Source organism: Dendrobates tinctorius, unplaced genomic scaffold, assembly GCF_039654945.1.
Source record: "Dendrobates tinctorius isolate UK_male_01 unplaced genomic scaffold, ASM3965494v1 ptg000079l, whole genome shotgun sequence".
NCBI lineage: Eukaryota > Metazoa > Chordata > Amphibia > Anura > Dendrobatidae > Dendrobates > Dendrobates tinctorius.
In genome coordinates, this window is record NW_027361747.1 from 29428033 (window position 1) to 29443516 (window position 15484).

The 15484-nt window shown below is 44.4% G+C and overlaps 1 protein-coding gene across 2 annotated transcripts in view; it reads right to left on the reverse strand.

The window, feature by feature from the left end:
• Window positions 1-1630: 1630 nt before the first annotated feature.
• ASAH1 (N-acylsphingosine amidohydrolase 1) overlaps window positions 1631-15484 on the reverse strand; it is a 64723-nt gene continuing 50869 nt past the window's right edge. For both annotated transcript variants that reach the window (XM_073583654.1, XM_073583655.1), the window contains 2 exons: window positions 4469-4525; window positions 1631-3629 (listed from right to left, as the gene is read on the reverse strand). In XM_073583654.1, the coding sequence (XP_073439755.1) occupies window positions 3540-3629; window positions 4469-4525 (147 nt within the window). In that variant the 3' untranslated portion in view covers window positions 1631-3539. The remainder of the gene's footprint in view (window positions 3630-4468; window positions 4526-15484) is intronic.

A 15484-nucleotide genomic window follows, 5' to 3' on the forward strand; every position in this document is an offset into this window, starting at 1 on the left:
ATTCCTCCATGCAGATCTCCTCTAGAGCAGTGATGTTTTTGGCTTTTCGCTTGGCAACACGGACTTTCAACTCCCTCCAAAGGTTTTCTATAGGGTTGAGATCTGGAGACTGGCTAGGCCACTCCAGGACCTTGAAATGCTTCTTACGAAGCCACTCCTTCGTTGCCCTGGCGGTGTGCTTTGGATCATTGTCATGTTGAAAGACCCAGCCACGTTTCATCTTCAATGCCCTTGCTGATGGAAGGAGGTTTGCACTCAAAATCTCACGATACATGGCCCCATTCATTCTTTCATGTACCCGGATCAGTCGTCCTGGCCCCTTTGCAGAGAAACAGCCCCAAAGCATGATGTTTCCACCACCATGCTTTACAGTAGGTATGGTGTTTGATGGATGCAACTCAGTATTCTTTTTCCTCCAAACACGACAAGTTGTGTTTCTACCAAACAGTTCCAGTTTGGTTTCATCAGACCATAGGACATTCTCCCAAAACTCCTCTGGATCATCCAAATGCTCTCTAGCAAACTTCAGACGGGCCCGGACATGTACAGGCTTAAGCAGTGGGACACGTCTGGCACTGCAGGATCTGAGTCCATGGTGGCGTAGTGTGTTACTTATGGTAGGCCTTGTTACATTGGTCCCAGCTCTCTGCAGTTCATTCACTAGGTCCCCCCGCGTGGTTCTGGGATTTTTGCTCACCGTTCTTGTGATCATTCTGACCCCACGGGGTGGGATTTTGTGTGGAGCACCAGATCGAGGGAGATTATCAGTGGTCTTGTATGTCTTCCATTTTCTAATTATTGCTCCCACAGTTGATTTCTTCACTCCAAGCTGGTTGGCTATTGCAGATTCAGTCTTCCCAGCCTGGTGCAGGGCTACAATTTTGTTTCTGGTGTCCTTTGACAGCTCTTTGGTCTTCACCATAGTGGAGTTTGGAGTCAGACTGTTTGAGGGTGTGCACAGGTGTCTTTTTATACTGATAACAAGTTTAAACAGGTGCCATTACTACAGGTAATGAGTGGAGGAAAGAGGAGACTCTTAAAGAAGAAGTTACAGGTCTGTGAGAGCCAGAAATCTTAAGTATTTGGTCAGAAACAAGCAATCATTTTCCACCATAATATGCAAATAAAATGAAAAAAAAAACAGACAATGTGATTTTCTGGATTTTTTTTTCTCAGTTTGTCTCCCATAGTTGAGGTCTACCTATGATGTAAATTACAGACGCCTCTCATCTTTTTAAGTGGTGGAACTTGCACTATTGCTGACTGACTAAATACTTTTTTGCCCCACTGTACTTAACCCCTCCTGGCGCGTCTCTACAGCCCGGCTTCTCCCACGGTCTCCCTTCCTGTTCCTTCAGCGGTCACGCGGTACCGCTCATTAAAGTCATGAATATGCACATATTCATGACTAATGAGTGGAACCACGTGACCGCTGTAAAAAGGGAGACCGTGGGACAAGCAAGGGGGGTTGCTGCAGAGACGGGGGGGGGGGGGGGCAAGTATGATCTCTGACACCCCCGCCCCCCCTCTGACCCCCAAAAAATGGGCTGAAAATCTCCCCTTATACGCGAGTATATCCGGTAAATGAAATTTCCAGCTTACTAAGCTTATAATAAAGACGCAGCACAAGGAGGAGTTTAGATTTTAATAATTTTTTAGTTTTACAAGGAAAACAAATTCATAGAAATAAAATTACTATGTACAATAACTGTACATTATTACAGTAAATGGTGGAGAAGACAGAAAAATGTCCCCAAACTTCAGACTGGGGCTATCCACAAAGTTCGGCCATGGACAACTACCTGAGCGACTTCAGTACTTAGGCAATCATAAGGCATCATCCAATAACGTTACATGCGACTTTGGCTTGATTTTTGCCCCATGGTGGGATTTACCTGTCATTAATAAGGTTGCGGCTTGTTTATTTCCATCCACAGGTGTAACATCATGTGAATGCAACTTCAACAACAATTTATGGAAATTGGAGATCAAATAAAAAAAAAAGAAACCTAATAAAGTGACACAAATTGCAAGATATTTTCCGCTTCAAAAGGAAAGTGACTTAAGCACCCCCACAAGTGATGAATCTGGGCCTAAGAGCATATAAGCCAAGCCACAGTTTCTACAACTGCTTGTATGGAAAGCATCAATTATGGGCTTTACTTGAGAAATATCTGCCATGTGTTCCCAGTGGGGAAAGTAAATAAAACAGTGTACATGGCACGCTAGGTCATGCCCAAGGAATCATATAGCATGCAGTGGAGTCAAATGCACTAAACTGATTAAGATGCGTACTCCTCCCATTAAGTTTAATGCATCTCTCAATCGCCGGTCGCCACCGCACTCAGCCACGCCCCTTCCTGATTAGGTTCCATCCACTTCTAACAGGCAACAAGTCAAAAACCATTGCTGATCACGGCATTTCTTACTATTTTAGACTTTGCAAACAGCTATGTCGGCTGACTTTAGGTCTCCTTAGTACAGCCACAAAAAGCAGTCAGAAGCAGAGCTCCGATGACCGCTCTGGGGGACCATTTTTAGGTACAGATGGAAGTTTATAGCCTGGACCCTCAACCAAAGAACCATTGATATGTCTGAATAACAGAAGCTTTCTATTCTAGGGTAGTCCGTTTCAGCTTACCCAATTCTTCACAAGACTGAGATCTAATATTTCCCTTTAGGACGACTCTACTCAGTGGGGCAGATTCAGTACTGCGGGCGGAGGACCAAGACCTGGCAAGTCATGAGAACGTTCACCAGCCTGAGTAATATCTATCAAGAGTTTCTATTGGCAATAATATAAATTTCAGGTATTTGCCTTCTGCTAGATCTGTGCATCAAACATTAATAAATAGATTGGGTCTTTTCTAGAGATGAGCGAATTTGTTCGGATTTTGTCCCCGAATATGATTGACATATTCGAGCCATATTTGAACAATATTCGCGCTGAATGTATGTCTTATGATCAGTTCCAAACATATTCGGTAACTTCTACTCCCGTTGACTCTAATGACGTTCGGCTGTGTTTGACAAATATTGCGAAAGAAATATTAGACTCCAATCGTATTCGGAACCGAATCCGAACAAATTTGCTAATCTCTAGTCCCCCCCCCCCCCCCAAGAGATCGTTCATGTCAGGTAACATTTTAGGACAGTCCAGTTGGACACATTAATACATCCACCTATTAGTATGACTGTGGGAATGAAATGACAAAGATGGGAGACAGACAAGAGAGTCAAAACTGCAGTTTAAAGAGCAACATCACCACAATATTTCCGAGAAAAGAAAAAAGAAACTAAAGAATATCAACAATGCTCTAAATGCCAAAGCCACATTATAAAGACTGCATTGATGTGATAAATGACATGTACAGCTGATTTTATAAAAAGCCCCATCCCAAAGTGCCTTTGGTTCAGTAGAGAATCACAATAGCAGCAGTTTAGAATTGTGAGTTGCTTTGTCCTGGTTAGAAAGACAATGATGCCTTTCTTTACCCCTGTATACAGCACAAGGGATGGAAGTGCCCAATGCCTTCTCCTCACCAAGGCATGCAGGGATCAGGGCAGTCCCGGAGGTAGGCTTCAAACTTGCTCTCGGATACGGACATCATTGTGGTATATGTAGTCAGCTGTAGGGAATACACACAAAATAATAATACTAAAACAAAGCAGGCAGCATAAGGAAATGGAGAGTGCGCAAAATCTAAACAAGTCTGTGTAGCATGGAGATACAGTATATTGTACAGCGTTCTGTGACCATTTCTGTAACTAAAGCTATATATGTGAAAAAAAAAAATCTCTGCTTTCACTAGAAAGTGGTCAGACTAATCCTTTTGTCAGGCTATATGATGTTCATCAGCACCCATAATAGTCAACACTTAGTAGTATCATCAATTGTGCAAGGGATGCCATTACCAACTACAAAGTAAAGACAGAAAGCCCCCGGGCATCAGACAGGGGAGAGCACTGTATTCATCGTATTTATTTTTCGCAACTGATCACTGTATTTCTCAGCAATTATTAGAAATAGAATCATCTCACCCATCTGATGCTCGGGGTCATTTTGTCTTTGCTTCGTAGTTGGCATATATTTATACAGGCAAATAAGCTGACAGAATGAGCCCATCAACCACATGGAGTTTCAACTTCATGTAGCAAGGATCAGGAGAGGGGATTATGTCAGTGATTATCAACAGTGGAATCATTTCTTCCCCCTCCCCTCATACATTATAGTAGGCAGCACATTCTCTGTTCCCACAGGGATACGTGCTGCCAACAAGCTGCTATTGTTTTGTCTGCATTGAAGATTCTAGCGATGACATTTGCGCCTTTCAATCGTTGTTTTAACGCTTGAAACATTTACAGGACATTGATCTGGAACAAACATTTGTGCAACCATTGTTCTGCCAATCGCAGCAACGTGTAAGAGACACTTAAAAGGATTTAAGTAGATAAAAAAAAAGCTCACCTTGTTAAGGACAGGCTTCGTTGAGAGCATGTCATAGATTGTGGCAAATGAAATGTTCTGTAAGAGACAATTACATGGTGCTTTAAGTCAGAAAATAACATGGGAATCAACCACATAACAGTCACGCAACATCCACAGAACAAGTAATGGCTTCCAGTTACATACAATTATTATTTCAGATATTGGAGCAATAAAGAAAAATAGGAAAAAAAAAAGTTTGAGGCACATTTTTTTTAGATCTAGTTTGTATGTTTTTATGCTCAAATAATAAAATATTGATTTTAATACTATTGTCTAAAAACACTTCTTGATCTATGTACGACATATGTGTCATGGCATCTGCGAGGTTTCTGCCGAGATGGAGCGTTTCCCTCTACAGCAGTGAGAAATGATTGTTGGGTAGCATGTTTACCATACAAAACCTGTTTAGCCTGAAACTGAAGTCATGTGTCATCTTCCTTGGCCCCATTTCCTACAGGTTAACAAAGAGGGACCCACCGAACTACAGGATCAGATCACACCCTGGGATAGTTTGTAGTCTGTAACCATTGAGCTATATAGGCCTGTACAGGAACTGCAGATACCAAACTGCAGTAAGGCGAGTTTGGATGATCACAGACTGTTTCCACCCTGCACTCGGTGTGATGGGGGTGCAGCAACAAGAATACAAAGCAGCTGTAGCATTCATTCATTCATACAGCTTGACACATAAGCATTGAACACGTCACCAATTTTCTAAGTAAATATATTTCTAAAAGGTGCTATTGATATGAAATTCTCACCAGATGTCGGTAACAACTCATCCAATCCACACAGGCAAAGAAATCAAACCATAGATGTCCATAAATGAATTTATATGTAATAATGAGAGGGGAAAAGTATTTAACACACTTAATGAAATTTAATACTTCATAATAAAGTCTATTGGTGATGACAGCTTGAAAACACCTCTTGTATGGAGAAACTAGTTGCATGCATTGCTCAGGTGTTATTTTAGCCCATCCTTCCACAGAAACACTCTTCACATCCTGAAGGTTCTGTGGGCTCCTTCTATGAAGTCTGAGCTTTATTTCCTTCCATAGATTTTAAGTTAGATTCAGGTCGGCTGAGTGTTTGGTATCGTTGGCTGTGTGTTTAACATAGTAACATAGTTTTGAAGGCTGAAGGAAGACCTTATGTCCATCTAGTTCAGCCTATTTTTAGTGCAGCTGTTCTGCATTGTTGATCCTGGGAAAAACAAAAAACCCACAGAGTAGAAGCCAATTTTCTCCATAGGGAAAAAAATACCTTCCCCCAAGCTGGGTCAACCATCGACCTATAATATTATGTTATTCGTAACCTTCTATACTGTTACTCACAAGAAAAGCATCCATTCCTTTCTTAAATTCATTCACCACTTCCTCAGGAAGAGAATTCCAGAGCCACACTGCTCTTACCGTGAAGAACCCTCTTCTATGCTGGTGCAGAAATTGTCTTTCCTCCAAATGAAGAGAATGCCCCCTTGTTCTTGTCACAGTCCTTGGTACAAACAGTTCATTGGAGAGATCTCTGTATTGCCCTCTGATATACTTGTACATATATATATATTTATATATTTATTTATTAAGTCTCCCCTAAGTCTTCTCTTTTCTAGAGTAAATAGACCTAATTTTGATAACCTTTCTGGGTATTGTAGTGAACCAACACCATTTATCATTTTAGTAGCCCGCCTTTGAACCCTTTCAAGTTTAGTAATGTCTTTCTTGAGCACCAGCGTCCAAAATTGCACTCAATACTCCAATACTACAAGTGTGGTCTGACAAGTGATTTGTACAGAGGGAGAATTATGTTTTCATCTTGTGTCCCCAGACCTCTTCTAATGCATCCCATGACCCTATTTGCTTTGGTGGCAGCTGCCTGACACTGGGCACTCCAATTTAGCTTCTTATTGACTAAGATGCCTAAGTCTTTTTCCATGTCCGATTTCCCCAGCAGTTTCCCATTTAGTAAGTAATTGTAGCATCTGTTTCTCCTTCCCATGTGCATAACCTTACACTTATCCGTGTTAAACCTCATTTGCCATTTTTCAGCCCAATTCTCCAATTTACTCAAATCTGTCTGTAGTTGCAAACTGTCCTCCTTTGTGTTAACTACCTTACATAGTTTTGTATCATCTGCAAATACTGATATTTTACTGTGTAAGCCATCCACTAGATCATTAATAAATATATTAAATAGTAGGGGGCCCAATACAGAACCCTGTGGTACCTCACTAGTAACCCTGGCCCAATCTGAGTATGCCCCATTAATAACCACTCTTTGTTTTCTATCACTAAGCCAGCTACCTACCCATCTGCACACATTTTCCCCTAGCCCAAGCTTTCTCATCTTACTTACCAATCTTTTATGTGGGACAGTGTCAAATGCTTTAGAGAAGCCGAGATAAATGACATCCAATGATTCTCCTTGGTCCATTTGAGAGCTTACATCCTCATAGAAGCTGATCAGGTTAGTTTGACAGGAGTGATCCTTCATAAATCCATGTTGATATGGAGTTAAACATTTATTAACATTGAGATATTCCATAATGGTATCCCTTAGAAACCCTTCAAAAATTTCACCCACAACAGATGTTAAGCTTACCGGCCTATAGTTTCCAGGTTCCCTTTTACACCCCACTTTGAATATTGGTACCACATTTGCTTGCCGCCAATCAAAAGGAACAGACCCTGTTTCTATAGAGTCTTTAAATATAAGGAATAGAGGCCTGTCTATCACATTACTTAACTCCCTTAATACCCGAGGGTGAATGCCATCAGGGCCTGGTGATTTGTCAAATTTTAATGTTACTAAGGCGGTTCTGCACTTCTTCCTGGGTTAGGCAGGTAATACTTAATGGGGAGTTTACATTATCACTCTGCATTTCCCCTGGCAAATCCTTTTCCTGTGTGAACACTGTGGAGAAAAAAGTATTTAAAACATTTGCTTTTCCCATATAGCTCTCTATGATTTCACCCTCATTGTTCTTTAAAGGGCCAACACCATCAATTTTAATCATATTACTGTTTATATAATTAAAGAATAGTTTGGGGTTTGTTTTACTTTCCTTAGCAATGAGTCTCTCAGTTTCCACTTTTGCTAAATGTATTTGTTTTTTTTACACTTTTTTTCTCTATATTTTTTTAATGCTTCTTCATTGCCTTCTTGTTTTAGCTTCTTAAATGCCATGTTCTTGTTATTTATTGCCCCTTTTACATCCTTATTTAGCCACATTGGTGTTCTCCTGTTCCTAGCTCTTATTTCTGTACGGTATGGCTAGCTCGCAGTGGGTGTGTAAAACTGATTTAAATATTTCCCATTTATTTTCTGTGCTCCTATTTTGGAGGACATTGTCCCAATCAATTCGGCGAAGATCCTCTCTAAGCTGATCAAACTTTGCTTTCCTGAAATTCAGCTTTTTCGTAACCCCCTTCCAGGGCACCTTACTGAAGGTCAAGTGGAATTGTATTATATTGTGGTCACTGTTCCCTACGTGCCCATCGACTCGTACTTCTGTTATTCTATCTGGCGTGTTGCTTAAAATTAAGTCCAGAAGGGCTGTCCCTCTAGTTGGGCCCTGCACAAATTGTGACAGATAATTATCCTTGGATACTGACAGAAATTGGTTTCCTTTCTGAGATACGCAGGTTTCAGTTTCCCAGTCTATGTCAGGGTAGTTGAAGTCCCCCATAATAATCACCTCATTGTGATTTGCGGCTTTGTCTATTTGTTTCAATAATACATTTTCAGTGGCTTCTGTTATATTTGGTGGCTTATAACAAACCCTATGAGGATTTTATTACTTTTGCCTCCTTGTGTCTCCACCCATCGAGACACCACCTCTTCATTTCCCTCTTGTATATCTTCTCTTAGTTTGGTATCATTGTCTTGCTGAGATGTTCACCCTCGATTCATCTTCCTCCTGGTAGATGGCAGCAGATTTTTTTTTATTAAGAAAGTCTCCGTACATTTGTCTATTCAACCTTCCTTCAATAATATGAAGATTGCCACTGCTGTATGCTGAAGAACAGCCCCACACCATAAGGTTCCCATCTCCAAACTTCACTGTTGGTATGGTGCTTTGGGGGTGATGTGTAGTGCCTTTTGGCCTCCAAACATGCGTTATGGCATACCAAGAGTTCATTTTTGGTCTGACCAGACTATTTTCCCAGTACTTCACAGGATTGTCTAAATGTTGTTAAGCAAACTTTAAACGTGTTTGAACATTTTTGTTCAGCAATGGAGTTTTGCATGGTGAGCATGCATACAGGCCATGAAGATTAAGTGCATCACTTATAGGTTTTCTTTGAAACAATTGTATCTTCTGATTCCAATTCTTTTTGTAGCTCTCTACTCTCTAGGTGGTCCTTGGCTCTTGGACAACTTTTCTGATAATTATTTTCACTCTTCTGTCTGAAATCTTGCAGGGAGCACCTGGTGGTGGCCTGTTTAAGGTGAAATTATGTTCTTTCCACTTTCGGATTATAGCCCCAGCAGTGCTCACGGAAACCTTTAGTAGTTTCGAAATTCTTCTACAACCAATACTCAATATTTTGTTTTTCAATAATAAAGGCCCCGTTACACACAGCGATATCGCTGACGAGATCGCTGATTTTGTGACACATCAGTGATCTCTCCAGCAATATCGCAGTGTATTACATCCAGCAGCGACCGCCCCGCTCTCCCCCCCCCCCCCCCCCCCCCCCCAGGTATCGCTGATCGTGCTGGATCGTCCTGAGCCGTTTTTTCCATCGCTGGTCTCCCGCTGGTCAGCGCGCATCGCTGCGTGTGGCAGCAGGAGCCAGCGATCACCGACGTTGCACGCTGGTATCTAATGTAAACATCGGGTTTCTAAGAGCCGCGCGGCTCTTAGAAGCCCGATGTTTATGTTGGATACCAGCTTGCTCGCTGGTCCTGATCGCTGGAGGGGCTGTCTATGTGACAGCTCACCAGCGATCAGCCTAACATGTCTCAGCGATCGCAACCATGTTGGATCGTTGGTGGGATCGCTGGGACATCGTTATGTGTAACGGGGTCTTTAGATTGCGAAGGTCTTGAGTCAGCTCACTGGTTTTACCCATCATAAGAGATTTCTTGTGTGGCACCTTGGTAATGAGACATCTTTTTATAGGCCATTAGTTGAACCAGCTGATATTTTTCACTAAGTGACAGGATTGTATTCTAATTACTGATAGATTTAGCTGGAGTCATGACTTTCCATGGGTTTTTCATCGCTCTTCCTTCATGTGTTCAATCCCATTTCCCTGCGTCATTTCTCATTATTACTCACAACTTATTTTATGGACATCTATTTTGCTACTTTTGTGGATTGGATGGGTTGTTAGAGACAACTGGTGACAATTTCATGTCAATGGCACCTTTAGAAATACATTCACTTAGAAAATTGGTGACGTGTTCAATACTTATTTAACTGTTGTGTACTTAGAATACTTAGGTAAAGAGGTTCTGTTCTTAAACAATGTACTATGCAAACCTCTGCTTATACAGGCCTAAGTGGTCAGTGTAGGGATGACCGTATCCTTCTGGCATCATACGCACGAGACCTCATCTACCCTTCCATAAGTCAAATGAGCGTGCACATGGTAGCATAGGTGTAGTTGTTCAAAGCACAGAGCAATGCAGAGACACTGGGGGAGAGTTTTACTGTGGGTAAGAGCACCAATAACATTTTTTTTGCAAAAAGTAGGTAGAGAAATGCAAAGCCAAGAGTGATGATTGCCTTTAGCAGAATGTGTTCTCAGTAGCAACTGCAGCTATGTAAAAGAAGAAAGGCAAATTCTTCAGCATCAAAATGGTAGGACATTTTATTGATTTAAAAATGCTTAATTTTGAAAAAAAAAAAAAAAAAAAAAAAAAAAAAAAAAAGGATTTTTGTGTACTCCCCATAAAATCCTTTTCTCCGAGCCAATCATTGGGGGAAACAGAGACTGTGGGTGTTATGCTGCTGGCCACTAGGAGGACACTAAGTAAACCAGAAAAAAAAAAAAGTTAGCTCCTCCCCTGCAGTATACATCCCCACGCTGGCTGAGATTCTCCAGTTCGGTGAAAAAGCAGTAGGAGCATAAACAGTTAACAATAACCATAACAATATCAATGCCTAAGAATGCTACAGTGAGCCAATAGGCTAGAAAGGGTGGGTGCTGTGTCCCCCAATGACTGACTCTGAGAAATGAATTTTACGATGAGTACACAAAAATCCCTATCTCTCCTACGCCTCACTGGGGGACACAGAGACCGTGGGACGTCCTAAAGCAGTCCCTGGGTGGGGAGCATACATATGCTAATACCCCATGTACCACTGAGTGAACACTGTGGTACTGCCGATTGCAGGCTGCGTCTGCCGAGAGCTGCATCCGCAGAAGCCTGAGAATGAATTAGGCAATGTTTGTAAAGGGAAGCAAGCTGGACCAAGTCGCAGCCTTGTGGAGAGGCCTGAGAATGAATTTGGTAACTTTTTGTAAAAGTATGCAGACTGGACAAAGTCGCAGCCTTGCAGACCTGTTCTGCCGAGGCCTGGCGCCGAAAGATCAAAGAGGCGCTCACTGACCGGGTAGAGCGCGCCTTAATCCCTGCTGGGACAGGTGCGTTCCTGACACTGTAGGATACTTGAAATCGCCAAGTGAATCAACCTGGCTAGCGATGCTTTTGACGCGTCTAGACCCTTCCTATGTCCCTCTGGAAGTATGAACAGGGCATCTGACTTGTGGAAAGGAGTCATCCGCAAGATGTACCGTCTCAGCGCCCTAACCACATCCAGAGTGTGGAGGGCCCTCTCAATGCGATGGACTGGCGCTGGAACAAAGGGAAGGCAAACAATTTCTCCGTTGAGATGGCAAGCGGAGAGGACCTTGTCCAGGAAGGACGGGAACGTCCTGAGAACTGCCTTTCCCTGATGAAAATTCAGAAACGGAGAACGGCAGGAAAGGCTGCCAATTCCGAAACTCGTCTGATTGACGTAGTTGCCACTAGAAAGACCACCTTCCAAGAGGATGATCAGTGACACATCCTGCAGCAGTTCGAAAAGGAACCTCCTGAAAGGCCCCGAGAACCGGCTTAAGGCCCCATGAGTCAAATGGTCTTCTATAAGGAGACGCCACATGGGAAACTCCCTGAATGAACGTCTTGAGCTGAAGCTTGGTGGCAATTTGTGTTGGAAAAGCACTGACAAGGCCGAAATTTGGCTGTTGAGCGAGCTAAGCGCGAGGCCTGATATTAATCCGGATTGAAGGAATTCCAATCTGGCCAGAATAGAAAATACCAGAGGAGATAGACCATGAACCTTGCACCACAAAAAAGGAAGGTTATCTAAGTGCGGTGATAGATGCGCATGGACACGACACAGGCTTCCTAGTACTTATCATGGTGGAAACCACGTCGTGAGGGAACCCAGCCTGAGCTAAAAAACCAGGATTCAACGGCCACGCCGTCAAAGACAGGGCTCCGGAGTTCTGGTAGTAAATCGGGCCCTGCAAGAGCAAGTCCATGCGATCTGGAAGTCGCCAGAAGACTTTTCGCAGTCTATCTTCCGCCCTAGGCGAGAAAGACAATTTACTGTTATCCACAGATTCCTTGCTTGGAAGGGGCAGACCCTTGATGAGCAGGTCGTCCAGATACGGTAACAGTATCACTCCCCAAGGGTGAAGACTGGGCATGACAGCCGCCATGACCTTGGTAAAGACCCTGGGAGCGGTGGCGAGTCTGAAGGGCAAGGCCAGAAACTGGAAGTGTTCCTCGTGAGTTGCAAAACGCAGGAACTACTGGAGGGACGGGCAGATCAGAATGTGAAGGTAAGCGTTCTTGACGTCGATGGATGCTAGGAACTATCCCTTTTCCATGGAAGCGACAACTGATCGGAGAGTTTCCATTTGGAATCGCCATACCGTGACAAGGTGATTTAACAATTGATATCCAGAACTGGGTCACATCGACTCGTCCTCTTTTAGAACCACAAAAAACGGACTGAATAAAATCTCCTGAACCCCAGAATGATGACTCCGTCCCTTAGCAGAGCCTGAACAGCCTGAAGGAAGGCTCTTGTCTTTCTCTTGGAGGAAGAGGAAAGGAAAACTCAAGTTGGAGGAGGGGGGGGGGGGGGAAGAAATTCTATATTATATCCGAAGAATACCAGCCTCCTGACCCATTTGTCGTCATTGGGTAGATCTATGAGATCTGGCTTTCCTAGATCCAGGATCCCTAGGCCTGGGTTTCCAAGAACGGTTAGATCTGTATGAGATCTGGGAGCCTCTGTCTCTGCGCGGGGACCGACCTGATCCGAAAGAGAAGGTAGAGGAGGACCAACTGAAATTGTTGCGAGAAAAATCGAAAACACGTCAGCTGTTGGTTGCGAAAAACGGCCGAACAGCCCCTTGTTGAGTGAGGAAAGAATCTACTTGTTTCCCCCCCCCCCCCCCCGGTAGTATCAGAAAAGAGCTGGTCCAGTCTCTCGCCAAAAAGACGACCCACTTGAAAAAAGGGGGGAGAAGTCAATAATCGTTTAGATGTGGCATCCGCCCACCAGCCGCGGTGCCCTGGGGCTCTTCTAATGGAGATCGCATTAGCGGCAGTATGAGCCTCGCAATCGGCGGCCTGAAAATAAGCGTCTACTACAAAGTTCGCTGCGTGAATCATCTGGCTGGCAACAGAGGCTGTCTCCGGAGGAAGATTGGTGCCCTGGAAGGCAGTATCAGGACTTCTGCCCAAACGGCCATGCCTTAGTGACCTAAACTGCGGCGAAGGATGGAACAAAACGCCGTACCTGAAGCTTCCAAAAAATTGAACGGGCAAGGTAGTCAATTTGACGATCGGAGGGGTTTCTGACCGAGGAACCCTCAGAAACAGATAGGAGCGTTGTGGAAGCAAGACGCGGTACAGGAGGGTCCACCGGAGGGAACTGTAATCGATCCTTCATTAGATCTGGATCAAAAGGGTATTTAGCCAGAGTAAACTTTTGCCCAGTGAACCACTTATGTGGCTGATCTCTATGATACTGGACGGCTGGTAAAAGGAGATTTTTGTGTACTCACCGTAAAATCTCTTTCTCTTAGCCTTTAATTGGGGGACACAGAACCGTGGGTGTTATGCTGCTGTCCACTAGGAGGCGACACTATGCATAATCTGAAAAAGATTAACTTTGGCTCCTCCTCTGCAGTATACACCCCTGGACGGCGTCAGCCTTCTCCAGTTTTGTGCAAAAGCATTAGGAGGAATATACCAGAAACATAACCATGCCTGTAAGAAGGCTACCATAAATGAGCTCAAACAATATGAGAACCCAGCTCAAACAATATGAGAACCCAAACGTAACAACGGCCCGCAAGGGCAACAGGGTGGGAGCTGTGTCCCCCAATTAAAGGCTAAGAGAAAGAGATTTTACGGTGAGTACACAAAAATCTCCTTTACTCTGTCGCCTTATTGGGGGACACAGAACCGTGGGACGTCCCAAAGCAGTCCCTGGGTAGGAAGCAGTGGACGAATATTGTACTGACAGTTCCCTAAATTTGGGGTACTGCCGCCTGCAGGACCCGTCTACCCAGGCTCGCATACCCTGAGGACTGGGTATGCACTCTGTAGTGTTTTGTAAATGTGTGCAGGCTAGTCCAAGTGGCTGTCTTACACACTTGATGTGCCGAGGCTTGATGCTGAATGGCCCAAGAGGCCCCTACCGCCCGCGTAGAGTGAGCCGTGATACCGGCCGGAAGAGCAGAATTGTTAAGGCGGTAAGCTTCTTGAATGGTGGACTTGATCCACCTAGCAAGGGTGGCGTTGAAAGCCGGTAGGCCCTTGCGAACGCCTTCTGGAAGAAGGAAAAGTGAATTAGACTTCCGGAAGGGAGCAGTCCTAGACACGTAAATACGCAATGCCCTGACAAAGTCTAGCGTATGCAGAGCCTTCTCCACTCTATGAACGGGAACCGGGCAAAGAGATGGTAATGAGATTTTCTCATTGAGGTGGAAGGTGGACACAACCTTTGGAAGGAAGGATGGCACTGTACGGAGAACCACCTTGTCCTGATGAAAAACCAGGAAGGGTTGTCTGCAGGAAAGAGCTGAAAGTTCGGACACCCTGCGTAGCGAGGTGATTGCCACCAGGAAAAACCACTTCCTGTGATAGAAAGCGGAGTGAGACCTCCTTTAGGGGTTCAAAAGGAGGTGACTGTAGTGCTGTCAAGACCAGGTTGAGGTCCCACGTCTCCGACGGATGTTTGTAGGGGGAACCAATCGAGAAACCCCTTGGAGAAAAGTCTTCACTTGCGGATTGTTAGCAAAATGCCTCTGAAAGAGCACTGAAAGCGCTGACACCTGGCTCTTAAGCGAGCCCAGGGATAGCCCGGCGTCCAGGCCTGACTGAAGGAAACCGAGGACCTTTGGAAGAGAATAGGGGAGTGGGATGTGCCCACAAAATTCGCACCATGTGAAGAAAGCCTTCCAGGTACGATAGTAAGTTTTGGCTGAAGTTGGCTTTCGAGCCCTGATCATGGTTTTAACAACGTCCGATGAAAAAACCTGCTTGGGTCAAAAACCAGGTCTCAATGGCCACGCCGTCAGATTGAGAGCCCCTGATTTCTGGTGAAAGAACAGGCCTTGTGACAGAAGTTCGGGACGTGTGGGGAGACGCCAGGGAGCGTCTGCTGTGAGTTGCACTACGTCGGCGTACCATGTACGCCTGGGCCAGTCTGGAGTGAATAGGATGGTGGGGAACACCCTCTTGTTTGATCTTCCTCAGGACTCTGGAAATCAGGGGAAGGGGTGGAAAAATGTACAGAAGCTGGAACTGGGTCCAGTCCTGAACCAGGGCATCTGCTCCGAGCGACTTCGGATCGCGCGTCCTGGCCATGAAATTGGGAACTTTGGCATTGAGATGGGATGCCATCAGAACCACGTCCGGGGTCCCCCAACAATGGCAGATCTGATGGAAAACTTTGGGATGGAGAGACCACTCCCCCGAGTCCATTCCTTGACGGCTGAGATAGTCGGCTTC